This window comes from Balaenoptera borealis (assembly GCF_965194805.1).
Source record: "Balaenoptera borealis genome assembly, chromosome: 5".
In the NCBI taxonomy this organism is placed as follows: domain Eukaryota; kingdom Metazoa; phylum Chordata; class Mammalia; order Artiodactyla; family Balaenopteridae; genus Balaenoptera; species Balaenoptera borealis.
In genome coordinates, this window is record NC_138862.1 from 23,323,430 (window position 1) to 23,338,802 (window position 15,373).

The following is a 15,373-nucleotide window of genomic DNA, read 5'->3' on the forward strand; positions in this document are numbered from 1 at the left end:
GGAATCAGGAAGGTTTTCTCTGGGGAAGTAATGTCAACTTTGCTGGAAATAACAAACTCCAGTACCATTTTTCTTTTCATTCATCCTCACCTAGTTAATGAAGATGTGATTCCTTCACAGAAGTTTTGATCCAAAAAAATAGGCAAAATGATTGAAAACCTCAGAAAGATGCACAACCTCTGGGAGATGTAAAAACAGACACTGTATGTGTATTGTTTTAAGTACATGTAAAAGCACTTCATAGGTATTGACCAAAAGAAACATAAAGCTTACAAAAATCTCCACTGAAAAGTAATTTTAGATCATATATGATATGACATATATACACAAACATACATATAAACAGTAAAATACATATATAAATCTTTGGTATATTATAAATTGCATATAGACACATATACAGAAAGGAGGAGATGAGGAGTAGGAAGACTGAATGATTAGATAAGGACAAAGTTACACAAAGCAGTAGAGAGTTGCCCCTGTGGATGTCCCCTTACCTCAATAATTAAGTATAAGTTCTAATTTATTATCAAATGCTTGGTGAAAGTGAATATTTGTGTGGAAATCCAGAGTTGAGTTTTGCTTTGGATCTGAGTGGAGATGTGGGTAAAAGAGCCAGAAATAAGCCAACAGCTGGTATCTGGATTACCCTAGGATACAATTTATTATTCAGAGGGACGAAGAGACTTCACGTCCTTTAGGTTATTCTCCAAAAATACTATTTCTGAGAATTGAGCATTTGAAGTGGAACTTCCTGACAAGCCCAAGGCATGCAGATAGTCTCTTGTGAATTTCCAATCACTTAACTTTCAATTGTTGAAGCTCTTAGCATGATAAATTAAAAGCCCCTCCATCATTTTAGATAGTTGGACTGATGGCATAAGGGACCGAAAGGAGTTATAATAATTTCCCAAATTTGAGTCAATTTCATCTTCCATTCACCATTAGACAAGGACGCTTTTTAATCCCTTAATTACTATTCCTAGGGAATAGGGGAAAAAAATAAAGTGGGTGTTACCAAATACTTTCCTAAGCATCAAAATCTCATTTATGCATTTGTAGAGTGCCTAATTTACAGAACTTAAATGCCGAGGGAACAATTTAAGATAATCTAGTTGCAAAAAGTTCCCCTAGGTAATTTAATGAGATGATTTGCTGAATACAGCTATTATTAATAAGCCAGTTAAATGTTGAAGGGCAGCTACTGAAAAAAATATGGTCATTTTGCTTTGATATAGTTTCTTTTAAGCAATCCTTTTTGTCAAAACATAGATAGCAGGGCCATATGACCATTAAGGGGACTCCTTAAAAGTTATTCTAAAATCATAATATCAGCATATAGGGAAATATTTGCTATCAGCTGTATAGAGAGGAGAGTGGAGGAGAGATGGAGAGGGTTTTGGTTTGCTTATCTGTAGATGATTCCTTGACTGCTTTTATTCATAATAAGAAGAAATCTACTAACTTTCTTTTCAAAGTCTCAGGGTATATATGGTCAACATCATCTTAAGTAAAAACTGAATAATTACAAAAAGAGAGGACAATAGAGAAGGTGAGCTTGTATTAACCTGATTAATTTTAAGGTTCCTGTGATTCCACTGTGTTACGATTTAAGATTGTGTGTTCCAATGCAAGGCAGTTCCTTGTTTCTGGACTTCCCAGTAGCCTGGTTCAGCTATTCACTACTTGTATGACCTTACAGAAGGCCGCAGAATTCTCTAAGGCTCTGTTTGCTACTCTGAATATGAGAGGTGATTTAGCAATCTGGGTAATTTACACACACACACACACACACACACACACACAAACACACACACACACACACTCTGCTGTGGTTGGGAAAAATGCAAGGTTTGGAAGTTTTTAGGAGAGTTTCAAATTCTAATCTCTTTTTTAACATTATTATAGTTGATTCAAACTGCCTTTGTTCCAGGTCTTGAAGCTTGGTAAAATTTTGTAAATTGGACCCTACTTTATCGATTCCAACTCTCCATCACCGAGGTACTTCTTTAGGGAAAAATAAGATCTAATTTTTCCTGTTCATCACCTTCTGTGTTCTCACATCCCATGAAAATTCACACAGTGCAAGTGTTTTCCCTTGCATTTATTATTTCTTGTATTTATTAATCTAGATACAGGATCATTTATAATTGTACAATGTAGACTAACTTATTTATTGTCATTGATGCATTTATTCATTCAGGCAACAATTAGTCTATTTGATGTTAACAATACAAGGATGAATAAAAATCATCATTTTCACTAACAGCAAAGAAAAAAATACCAAAAAGTTTAGTACTCTTTAATGTCCATAGCTATTCAATGTTGGAAAATATTTCAAAACTTAAACTGATGGCTTTAAAGAAATGTCAATATACACACCTAGACATAATTAAATTAGAAAATAAGTTATTAATAAACTTTTAATAATTTATTAGAAAATAAGTTCCCTCAGCAACAAAACCTCAGTTCTACTTAATACCCTTTTCAAAATTAACTTTTCTTTTTCTATGGCCATTGAGATACAACTTTCCAGACTTTGAGTCAGGCTTAAGAAGGTCAATTATGACCTAGAAACACATGCTAGAGCAGTGTTTCTAGTCCCTCTAGTATATTCCTCAAAATTGATGTTAGGTCACTAATTTTATTTAACCCTTCTTAGCTCAGGAAAATTATTTAATGTACCAACACTAAGTGATAGTTATGATCCGATACCTATCATCGAATTAGAGAGAAAACAGTGAAAAACTAATGGAAGCATGTACAAAAGTATTTATTAAATTATATAGAGTTCTTTTGATATTACAATATGAAGTAGGTAAAAATATTCTGTACATAGAATAACTGCTTTAATTTTTTCTATACACGTTACAAGATTAATGTTTGTCTTTATTCTCCAAATACATTGTTTAATCTCACTGACTTATTAGAGATGTTAATTTTCACAATGGGTCCATGGAGGCATCTAATTCTGCTTTTATTACTCTAGTTCTGTTCTAATAGATTCTGTCTTCTTAATAGGTCACTGAACAAAGTTGTGTGTTCTATCTACTACAAGATAACATAGAATAATGTGTTTCCTGATTCATAATCTATAGGAAGTTAAACATTCTGTGTATTACAATATGATTAGTCTTCCTTTTCCAGTGAAATGCAGGTTTAAATATTCAGATTCAATGTCTGCTATAAATCAACACTCACATAAGGAACACATTATCTCAATTTTGTTTCCTAGCTTATAAAACATATAGTCCCGTGCACAGGGGAGTTGAAAGGTAGGGTAAAAGAAGCAATCAAGTAAAACTCATAAGAGTGTTCCTTACTTTCCAAATTTACCTATTTTATTTCCATAGAGGTTATCCAAATAAAAAATGCATTGCATATAGCTAAATAAAATTTTAAGTTGTTCAGCTGAGCTTTTCTCCACTGTGGAATACATGCAGTTTGAGGAACTAATAGATGAAGTAGCTCGGAATCATACAAAGAACAGCAATAAGTTATTTTTGAAATAGTTATTATTTCAATTACAAGTGAAAATATCAAGGTAAATGCAGCTATAAACATTTAGCGACTGAATCTTGAACATGAAAGTTTTTAATGTGAAGAAGTAACCTGTTGAGAAAGAAAATGTGGAGAAAATTATTCCTCCCCAAGATGGGCTATTGTTTGACCACATAAATATAACTTTATACTGAATCTTGGAATTTGCAATTGGGCCTGCAGAGCATGATATTTGCAGGATGGAGGAGATGGTAAAGGGAGAGAAAGAAAAACACAGGAATATGGAGATGATTTTAGTGTATTGGAGTACAAGGCATACCACTAAATGATATGGTAAAGATGAAGCGGATCAGAATGGTTGTATTTGGAGGCACAGGTCCTAGGTGATTGAGTTAAGATGGGACAGTGGATGAGGAGTCAATACAATCTCCACAGGCAAATTTCAATTCAGCCCTTACTGCTGCAAAAGTGTTTCTGCTATAAAGTCTCATGTTTTGTTCCCCAGCCCCACAGGTGACCAAGTCACCCAAATTCTGTAAGGTTCAGTTTGTCCATTACAAAATGTGAAAAAAAATCACTTTATGTATGATTATATATATTTTTTCTTCCAAGAGTTAGCAATACCTTCCTTGAAATACAAAGGATATGAGGAATTACTTTTACAAATCTTACCGTAGAAGCCCAAAGTTCTACTAATAAAACAGTGTTCCCTGCTAAAATGCTAATAAGCTTTAGAGCAGTAACCCAGTAATTGATTATCCATCAATTATAGCTATGTTTGAATTATGCAACCAATCATTTTCATTACGATATTTAAAATGAGATCCACTAGTAATTTTTGTAGTTAGAAAAAGCTGGCTCTTGTAAATTAAGAGGAGAGGGTTGGTAAGACAGAAATAAGATGGAATTGGGGAGAAACTAAAACTTTCTTTTATTGGTAGAGTAAACACGGATATTGAGTAAATAGGCAAAAGCAGGGCATTGCTAACATTAGGCTGATTGGGGCAGGGTGGGGGGAAGAAAGGTGAAATAATGGAAGCTAGAGCTTTACTGAAAACAAAACTTTTTCTTTTTCAAGTTTTAATCTGAGGCTGAGCCACATTAGCTACATGTAAAGGTAAAATATATTGATGACCTATCTAAATTTGAATCACTCAAAATTTTCTAATCTTATTATACTTAACACTTTACTTATCTGTGTCCTTGTATGTTTCGCACACAACTTCTCATAGAAGACTAATTCTAATACACATTAAGGAAACCAAAGTAAACTTGGTCAGCATTTTAAACGGCAATTTATGTTTTCAAATATATACATATATTTCCCCTTGAATGTCTATTTCCATTTTGTGAATCTAATTGGCTCTAAACAGATGTAGTGATACTCCAGTGAACATTTTCATTTCAACAATGACTGGGACCACTATTTGCAATAGTGAGTGGGGGTGGGAGATGCTAAACATACTGTAATGGGTGGTTGAGTTCTGGATGGACCACTGTTATGCCACCCAAAGTGCCAATAATGTGCCTTTTTAGATACATAGGATTCATGACAGGAGCACTGTTATGGACTAAATTGTGTACATTCCCCACAAATTCATATGTTAAAGTTCTAATCTCCAATGTGATTCTATTAGGAGATGTAGCCTTTAAAGAAGTAATTATGGTTACATGAGGTCCTTAGGATGGAGCCCTAATCCAAGAGGACTTATATTTTCATAAGAAGAGGAAGAAATACCAGAGGTGTATGTGCACAGACAAAAGGCCATGTGAGGACACAGCAAGAAGGTAGCCATCCACAAGCCAAGGAGAGAGGCCTTGGGAAAAACCAAACCTGCTGAAACTTTGATCTTGGTCTTCCAGACTCCAGAACTGTGAGAAAACACGTTTGTGTTGTTAAAGCCACTTGGTCTGTGGCATTTTGTTACAGCAGCCCTAGCAGACTAAGACAGCCTATATAATGATAAAGGTAATTACTTTAACAGTATATTGAAGACTCCATTGTTTAGCTGACCCAACTCCCAACTATAACACCTTTCTTTTAGTGGTGGTCATGAGACATATTCTATCTAAGGAGACATAATTCTAATTCTGCTTGGTGGAGGTTTTGAAAAATGTGTACGGTATTGCTGGAAAAACAGACAAATTAAGCTTAAACAACCTATTGCTCCTTTTGTTCTTTTTGCTCTCTTCATGTTCTAAAGGTAGATGGGAGGGCAACATCTTAGGAACACACGATAATCTATATGAAGACAAAAGCCAACATGCTAAGGATGAAAGAACATCAGGAAAAACAATTTGGACACCTGACTGTACAGCTGAACAAAGTCACAGCATTCCTACATATGCATGCTGTATTAATAAAAGTCACTAATAGATGAAGAAAAGATACAATTTGAAAGAATAAATATTTGCCATCATCAATTGAAATTAATGATTCTGGTTAAACTCAATATAACATTTGTGTTATTTCCAATATCAACTCTTCAAAAGGCCAAGACAAGCACAGCTTTTAGTTTTAGGTAGAAATTATACATATAGAGAGTATATTAAGCATATTTTTACAACTTGTCATTGAATTTCAGGGTTCACCATGGGATTTTATTGAGGTTACCTACAAATTCTTACCATTCATTTTGTACCATAAATTCTTCTGGGTGCAATTGTAGGCCACAATCTGCATTCAAGTTCTTTTCTCCCAGTTTAATTCCCACTAATTTGATTTAAGTGTATGACCCTTACAGAGAGACTCTTTCCCTTCCAAAGATTTTTCCAGATGGTCAAATAAAAATGGGCAAGAAACCTGGCTTGACTACTGAAACACCATCAGATTCATAGAGAGACAGGTGAGCCTTTCAGAGTTGTTTTGGAAGGGAGGCATGAAGCCTCCATATCAGATTAGCAATAAGACACACACAGCTGTTCATCGTCCCCAGATTGAAACCTGCAACAAAGAGGGGTCCTGGGAAGGGGATATCAGTTGGAAATGTAAAACACTGAACTGGTGTCTAAAATTAATTGTTGACGTATGCTACTCAAAATTAGACTCCTTTTTACTATCCTTCAGAATTGAGATGTTTGGATACTACATATAAAATAGACAACTGATGGAAACATACTGTACAGCACAGGGAACTCTACCTAATGCACTGTGGTAACCTAAATGGAAGAGAAGTCCAAAAGGGAGGGGATATCTGAATGTGTATGGCTGATTCATTTTGTTGTGCAGTGGAAGCTAACACAACATTGTAAAGCAACCATACTCCAATAAAAATTAATTTAAAAAAATGAAAATATTTAGATGTTTGAATTTAAAAGCAACAACATTATAATTTAGAAAATTGTGGATTTGTGGGAAAATAGTTAAAATTCATCTATGTACTATTAAGGAGCAATTACACTATTTTCTAAAATATAACAAACTTGGAAAGTATTAATAAGTGTTCAGTAAACATAAACATGAAATTGAGACAATATGGGCCTAATCATAAACATTAGTAAAACGGAAGGTAAACAAAATAAATTAAAAATAAAATGATCACCTAAAATTCCAAGGTTTGCCTGATGTGGAGAAAATAAATAGGGAATATTTTTCAATCTGTTTTGTGAGGCCACCATTACATAGACACTATAAAACAAACAAACACAAAAAAGTAATCATGCCAACTGGAAGCCAGAAAAAATTTTAAATTTGGTGTTACATTTCAAAAATTGCAAGAAATGAGTAGGTGTTGGAATACAAAAAGATGTATGTGAATTTAAAATGATAGCTGCACATAATTTTGTCATGGAAACAAATTTAAGGGAATTTATTAAACGTATTAAAGTGAATTTTGAAAGGATGGAAAAGGAAAAAAATTAAAATAAATAGAATTGACACAGTATTATGGAGATAATCATAATCATTAGTAAATAAACTTTACAAAGTTTAATTAAAATTGTCTTTCACTTTTAACATATTCCACAGTAGACACAAATACTCAATGGTTCTTATGGCAAAGTTGTTAACAGAAATCACTTCTAGTGGACTTTGAAGTCATTTTCAGACGAAGGCAAAGTCTACCAGGTGACTTTCTTCATCACTCTGCAACTAGAGGACATCCTTCATCCCCTGCATAGAAGACAAGTCCCAAGGCAGCTTTGAGCTGTCCAAAATCCCATATTAGTGCTAATTAAACTTGAAGAAATCTATTCCTTCTTTCTCAAGTTAAATGTGGCCATTCTTTTTAAAATGTTGATTAAAGTGATTTATTTTGTAAAATCCATATTAAATAATAAATGTATTTTAAGTTAATAATTTAATAATTCATGAAAATGAATAATAAAGTAAATTTGAGATGTGATTTGTTTATCCTACCTACATTAAAGTTGAGAAGATAGCTTAGCTTGAAGTCACTAAAATCAAGCAGAGTGGAAGGTGAAATATCCTGCTAACCTTGTCAGAAAAACAGGGAAAATGATATCTCATTGCTGAAATGTTGCTAAGTTTAGAAATCACAAGATGAAAACCATAGAATTATTTTGATTATTTACGCTTAGATTTTACAAAAAACAAACAAACAAGCAAGCATTCTACAACATATAATGATGAATTTCAGCAATGGAAAATTAGCATTTGAATTCCTATGAAAACACTTTATCATTGTTGTTACCTAATATGCATTCACTTCTGATATATCTATTAATTCAATGCAAATTTAATGCAACTTGAAAACACTGTGCAAAATGATAATAAACAGGGTACTTACACTTCTATATTTCACGATGTATTCCAAAATAGGGGCCCCTCCATCATCCTGTTTGGTGATACTGAGTTTAAAGCTCTTCCCACTGCTTGGCTGTCCATGTATCGATGGAGGACTTGGTTCACCTATATATGCAATACAACATTCTTGATATTTGCACAGACCTCATATATGTAGAGAAACTGAATTTTAATTAAAAAAATATTGTCATGTAATCAAAATGTATGATGTTATCCTGGGTTTATCACTTTCTATTTGCCCTTTATTGTGATATAAACTCTGATCCTCTTTTTACCCATCCAAGAAATAGAAACATTCTTAAATCTGGAAGTATCATGCCAAAATTGTGAAACCTCAGAACCAAATATAACGTTTATATTGCAAATGCTCTGAGAATAGAACTCATTACATTACACAAGTGTACAACTTTATTTCTTGTATTAATAGTCTACTATCATTTTTTTCTACTGTAAATAGTTTGTAAACATTTTGTAAATATTTATGAATATAAACATATTGTCATCAAACTATATAAAATATATACCTACCAGGAAATACAATAGCTTAGCAATTAGTTATCTGCTTTAATAAACAGTTTTTAGCTAGATGCAGATTTCAATAAAGAAATTTTGTAGTATCCAATCCATAGATGGGTTTCAAATTTGTCTTTTTTTTTTTTTTTAATTCTAGTTTCATGAAAATACTTCCTTTTAGTGTTATTATTCATATGGAGATGGTCTTATAATAAAGATATTTGTAATATTTTTAATATGAACAGGGATCTACTGAAGTGGAAGAATTTTCTATATGAAGGATGCCATCACTGCTTGGCAACTTGGAATGGGAATTCTCTGTCCTGTGTCACTTATGTGATGTCCTTGGGCATGCACTGGCATTCTTTGCCTCTGTTTCCTCCAATTCCCTGTGGATATGGATATGGATATGATAAGGTAATACTAAGAAACTTTAAGTGGGCATGTTTTAATTTGCAAGCTTCCAGAAAACTGTAGTACCTGGTCTACTCAGAGGAATGCCAAGACAGACAAACTAAGCAGAATATAGTGGAGAGGATGGCATGCCTCCCAAACTAGAGAATCTGGGGTTTTTCTCAGCAGATTACCTTTATTTCCAATACAGTGTTTATAAACTTAAGCAAGTGAGTATTTTATTTGAGAAAAGGCAAATCATTAAAGAAATATGACAATTGAGAGTGTTGGCATGCAAGTAAATAGTAAAATAGCCTTGTATGTATAGTACAACCATATAGAAATAAGGTAAATGGAGAAATTATACAGTGATTGTTCATTAAAGTTAATTAAATTAGTGTGAAGGTATTATGACATGATTTACATGCAACATAATGTATTTTCAATAAATGAATTAAAACTTCTCCACAAAACAGTACAATAATGTCGTAAAGTAATTCAATAAGAGAATATGAGAAAAACTATGAAGGGTGGCGATGCTGAGGATTATAAGCAGAGAAGGGATAGATCTCCATTTAAATAATGCAAAGTCGTTCTGGAATCATTTTAGTCTGAAAGTAGGATTATGAGTCAAGATGTACTTGCAGTCGTCCTGGTGATCATAATAAAGAAGAACTGAAAAAGACACTGGCCTCAAGAATGGAGACAAGAGAACACACCTGACATTTTATGATAACCAACAGAAAAGAACTGGTCACAAATTAGGATAAGATAATTATTGCGGTCAGTTTGCCTGCCCTAATATAAGTATATAATAGACAGGGTTATGTATAGATTATATAACGGTGTTTGCTTAGTCACACTCAAGTTTTCTCACATTTTTAAACAATTTATTCAACATAAAGGAAATCTATACTGTTTTAAGTCTATCTAACTTCATGTAAATGCAGTTGACTTCAATTCAAAACAGGGTAGTAACAAGAAGGAGACTGCAATAGTTATTCTTCTTCTGCAGTCACCATTGCAATGGATTAACTTATTATACCTTTTTCTCACACTTAGGGTCTATGTAATTCATGGAATAAAGGCAATGGTCATGCTTCAGCAAAAGACTAGAACATTAAACATGTTACATAGATACTTTCCTACTCTCTCACAGAATATAGTCTGGGCACTACAATCTAATTAATCAGACTGAATAAGTAGGACACCTTCCTGATTGGACAATTTCCTGAGAGCAATTTTACTGTATATATTGCAGCGCACTTTTCTTTTTCCCTTGCTCCAAAACAGTGTTATTTTTTTATAAATCTGAGATGCCACCATCTTCAGAAACCACTTCAACAAGGACATAATTCACTTCCTCCAAGTGTTGAAATGTCTCCCTGCATTTTAAATTCCACTTAAATTTGCAAGTGAAGAGCATAGCAACAAAGAGAAAAACAGAGAAGATTACTTACGAACTGGTAATGTTTGGAAATTTTCTATTTTACTGTAGTCTCCTTGTCCTTTTCCATTTACAGCTGCAACTCTGATTTCATAAGTTGTATTTGGTTCCAGGTTGCTCAAAACAACAATTGCTAAAAGAAAAAAAAAAAATATGCCTATGATTAATGCATTTTAATAAGTAAAACAAATCAAACTATTACAAAGCTGAGTGAACAATATCACTGTAAATCTTTCCATGAAATACCTGAAAAAATTAAGAAATACACATAAGAAGAGAATGATTTCTGAACAATCCTCTTCTTCATCTCTACTTTAGCTTTCTACCCACATGCAGTAACTTTCAAAGAAGAAAATTAGTAGCTCCTTTTGTGATACTTACAACTCACAAAGTAGAAAGTAAAATATTTTCTTTCATCTTTTTAATATTCAATTTATAAAAAAGGATTTAAATAAAACATCTTTACAGCATGCATTCTCAAATACTTTGTCTACTCAAAATAGATGATTTCTACAGAAGTTAATGGAGATATAGAATTCAATATCTAGAAGTCTGGCCTCCAGTATAAGGTGTTTGAGTCACATCAAAGAAGTGTCACTAAGTTGACTACTGTAATAGTGGATCATTTGTTCAATAATCTCAAATCAAATCAAATTATTTTTAACACTAGCTTGGAGCTTGTCATCTCTTGTATTTTCTCTCTGAATTTCTTCTCAATTATATACCATACCAAGCCTGGATTCAACATGACACAAAGGAGAAGAAAGAATCTGAAAAAGTACAGGGATATAAAAGTTTATTAGAAACAGCCCTGGGGAGTGTCAGCCCCTTTAATTTGCCAGAAAGTTTTAAATACAATTGCAGATTTCAAAATTTTGCATCTTTACAAATTCCTTCGGTGGAGCTAACAAAATTCCATAGTTGTTTCTATCCTTACTGTTGTTGCTAAAAAGGGCAAAAATTAACTAGTGGAAATGGCAATGCCTTGATGAAAAATCAAAAGGAAGTTATGTCTGACTTACATAATAACTTAAAGTCAGATGATCAATTCATACTAGAAGATGTAATCAATCATAAAATAAAAGATTAAACCATAAGTAATCAGGATCACATTTGTAGGACTATTGATTAACATGAACAATGACTGAAGACGATACACAGCCAATAAAATTCCAAAATAATTTATTAACATGTTTCTGATAATTAATATATATTCACTAAATAACATTTTTCATTTTATGTTGAATGAATATACTTAATGAATTTGTTTTGGTACTTCCTTGTGCTCCCTTCTTTTCCCTAATATTATCATATATACCAGATAAATATTAATGGCAAAAATATGGTTCAAATATCAACCAGACCTTATTTAATCCAGTAAAGATGTTTCAAAATCATTAGAAAGGATACATTTCCAATTAGTGAAATTTGTTTGTATTTCTCAGTTTCTCTACCCTGTAAGAAAACTGAACTTGCTTTTGAGAATGCATGGCCTTGTTAAGCCTCAGATGAAAACACATGGTGTCAAAGCTAAGGAGGCCAAGTGGGGAAAAAAGGATTGGCAGGGAAATACAACTAATTAGAAGCTGCAAGGTAAATCAGAAAATTAAGACTTGAATTCAATTAGTTCTGACAAGCTAACAACCTGTGAGCTTTTTCAGGAAACCCAAACTCAGTTGTCCTGGAGCCAGTGAAATACATAATATCAGCCCAAGAAAAAGAAGACAACTACAATGGAGAGACTGTTAGTGGACAGATGAAGCTGGTCATGAAGATTATGGAAAGGGAGAGGGAATCAAACTAAGAGTTAGGCAGCTAAAATGCTAAGAAGTTGGAATCCTATTGACCTTACGAGAGAAAGCTTCCGCTCAAGGTCAGCATACGAAGGAATTCAAGAGTTAAAAATTCATCATATTTTATCATTTAATCAGTTAATAAATATAGCAAATTTAAAGCCAAAGTGAGCTAGACCTGCAGAGATTAATGCCTTATAAAAGTGTGTTTATTCTTCAGGGCTTGTAACAAAAATGCTTGGGCCGTTGGACAATCAGTACTGTCATGGAGTAGTTTGTATCTGATTATCCTCTTCTTTACCCTAATGAAGAATGACTTGATGTAGCATGGAGACATATGAGAGACTCCGGCAGGAAGTAACCAGGCTGCAATAAGCTTTGTAATAAGACACTTAGTGATGCAGACTTTAGACTCATGAAAGAAGTCATGTGGCTCTGGGCCAGATTCCACCACTGACTGAGATTCAACCAAGTCTTAGGACTGAGGTGGTCTCTCAACTTCTAAAAAGACACTTTTATTAAATGTCATAGAAACAAAGTACAAAAATAAGTTGAAAGAAGGTGTAGATAAAAAATTGTGATTCATGAAATAATCACCTCTGTATATCAATTATTTATGCAAGTGGGGATATTATCTACAGACTGTGAAATAATACAAAATAATGGATCATTTAAAATTTATTCATCTTTAACTTTCTGTTTAATGGAAAAATATTTTATGTTTACAGGCAAAATAGTCTTAGTGATACTTATAAATCTTAACATGTACACAGATAATCTATACAGAGAGTAGGCTACACAAGAATATATGAGAGTTTGCCATAGATGCTTTTACTGCTACAGATAACTTTGGTATGTGACATGCCTCTCCATATTCTACGATGTAAAGATGCAGCTGCTACCATCGTTTTAATATCATGAGATAGACTGTAACTCAGCTGTGTGGAACTGGTAATGCTTAGATTCAATTGTTTGTCTTTATGTAATCAAACAAGAAAAGCAACAGAATTTAAAGCACACAATTTTAATTGTAAATAAAATTCTTCATTTCATCAGAAGTGTGGAGATCAGACTGTTCATCTTTTCAGGTTAAAAATGCATAACAATAGAGCTATCAAAGTATCAGAGCAGATCAAATCAGGGAAAATTGAGGAAATTACTTGGATTAAACAATTAAAACAACACACACACACACACACACAAACACAAAGCAAAGCAACTCCATATTTTACTTGAATTATCTGAGTGATTCTAGTAAAACCTCTTTCTGGCTTGGATTGCCAGCATTCCTCTTTCTCTAACATTTCACAGGGATTGTGAGGAGTTTTGGGTGTCCCTCTACCTCTGCCAAGAGGAAACCTATTTCTTTAATTGCGTTCTGATCAAGTCAGAACTGATTTTCCCCATGTTTCCCCTTATTTTTCTGTTCTGTGTCAAGACTCTCCTCTTTACTGACTGAGTTTCACAGCAGAGCAGTTTGCCGAGGAGAGGAGAAAAGAGGGCAAAATGATGACGGAGCTGTTATTACAACATTGGGCTAAAACACTTAAATGTATAGTGGATGAGGGAGGTTTTATAGAGGACCTTCCAAATTATAGGAGAGAGGTGTGGAAACAAGCCTATTAATGCCAGTTTTACAAAGTGATATACAAGAAATCAGTCTGTTTTTGAGTTCTGACTCTAAAGGTTTCGGTACAATAACCCTTATTGTGAGGCTTATTAACATTGTGTGAACATAAAGATTATTGTGGGAAATAGAAAGAACTCATATATTGGGACTAATTTAAAGAGAGGGAAAGGAAAAGATTCAGGGGAGGCAAAGCCTACGTCTGTAATTTGACTTGCCTTTCTTTAATGAGAGGATGTATACATGAAATCATCCATAATTTACTGGCATATTACCAAACATAGGGTTTCTGAATACACAAGGTAGGGCTTGAAAGCAAACCCCCACTTGAAATACAAATGCTGTGTACTCTATAATAGAGCACCTCAAATTATGAAGTTAGTTAATGAAAGACGTTCTTTCCCCAAATGTGTCCATACAATAGAACAACAGAACCACAAACTAAGGTGTGGGAATGGTTTCTTTCTCTACAATTTATTAGAAATTCAAACTCAAAAATTAGGTGAAAGTAGGTCTAGATTACAAACCATTAAAAGTTCTCTAAAGACAAATGGCATACATTAAGGTCTTTCATAGTTATATTCAGTCAGCATGATTTGGAAACCATACTGCAATTCTTCTGAAAATTATAAACAATCATGAATTTTTCTTTGACATGGCAACAGGGACAGGTTCTACAAAAAAGCTAATTTCCCTCACTAATGTAATGTTTCTGCTTGATTTAAATATAATTGAGTTTCATAAATGGCCATTTTGTCACCCGGCTATAAATGTAAAAAGTACAGCAAAATACTGAAATGCATAAAAACAATGACATTTTAACTGGCAAATGAAAGGGAAATAGGAACTTTTTAAACATTATTTTTACAAGTATCGAAATGATATTACTAGAGAGAAAAATCTGAAGTTGTATTCTCTCTCTAAGAAGGGAATAAACTTTATTAAAAGAAGTTGAACAAAGTAAGTTTAGTTTGTTCAGATAATGAATTGTAAATTCCTCCCTTTGGCTGTCAAGAGAAGCAGAGGCTACAGAATATTTACAACCCATGGAGCAAAATAAATTACATATTTACAAACTAATTATGCTGAGCAAAGGTCTAAAGTGAGATTAAATTTAGCCATGTTTTCTTAGCTCTCTTAAACCCCCGATGTCTCCATGCATTTTTCCTGTCATTCAATGTAGGGAGATAAGGACTCCCTCCATGTAGAACTGCTGTATCATCCACCTAAAATGGAACTGTTCAGGTTGTCAAGAACTGTGAAACATGTCAGATAGCTATGCGAAATCACAAAGCTTGGCTAGGATAGAACTGATCGTTCGAAATTACACTTGT

General features: G+C 33.4%; 1 protein-coding gene across 2 annotated transcripts in view; it reads right to left on the reverse strand.

Annotated features, from left to right (window-relative positions):
- Window positions 1-15,373, reverse strand: part of NCAM2 (neural cell adhesion molecule 2) — a 494,475-nt gene that overhangs the window by 49,041 nt on the left and 430,061 nt on the right. For both annotated transcript variants that reach the window (XM_082391901.1, XM_082391902.1), the window contains exons 13-14: window positions 10,633-10,752; window positions 8,250-8,371 (exon numbers count right to left, since the gene is read on the reverse strand). In XM_082391901.1, the coding sequence (XP_082248027.1) occupies window positions 8,250-8,371; window positions 10,633-10,752 (242 nt within the window). The remainder of the gene's footprint in view (window positions 1-8,249; window positions 8,372-10,632; window positions 10,753-15,373) is intronic.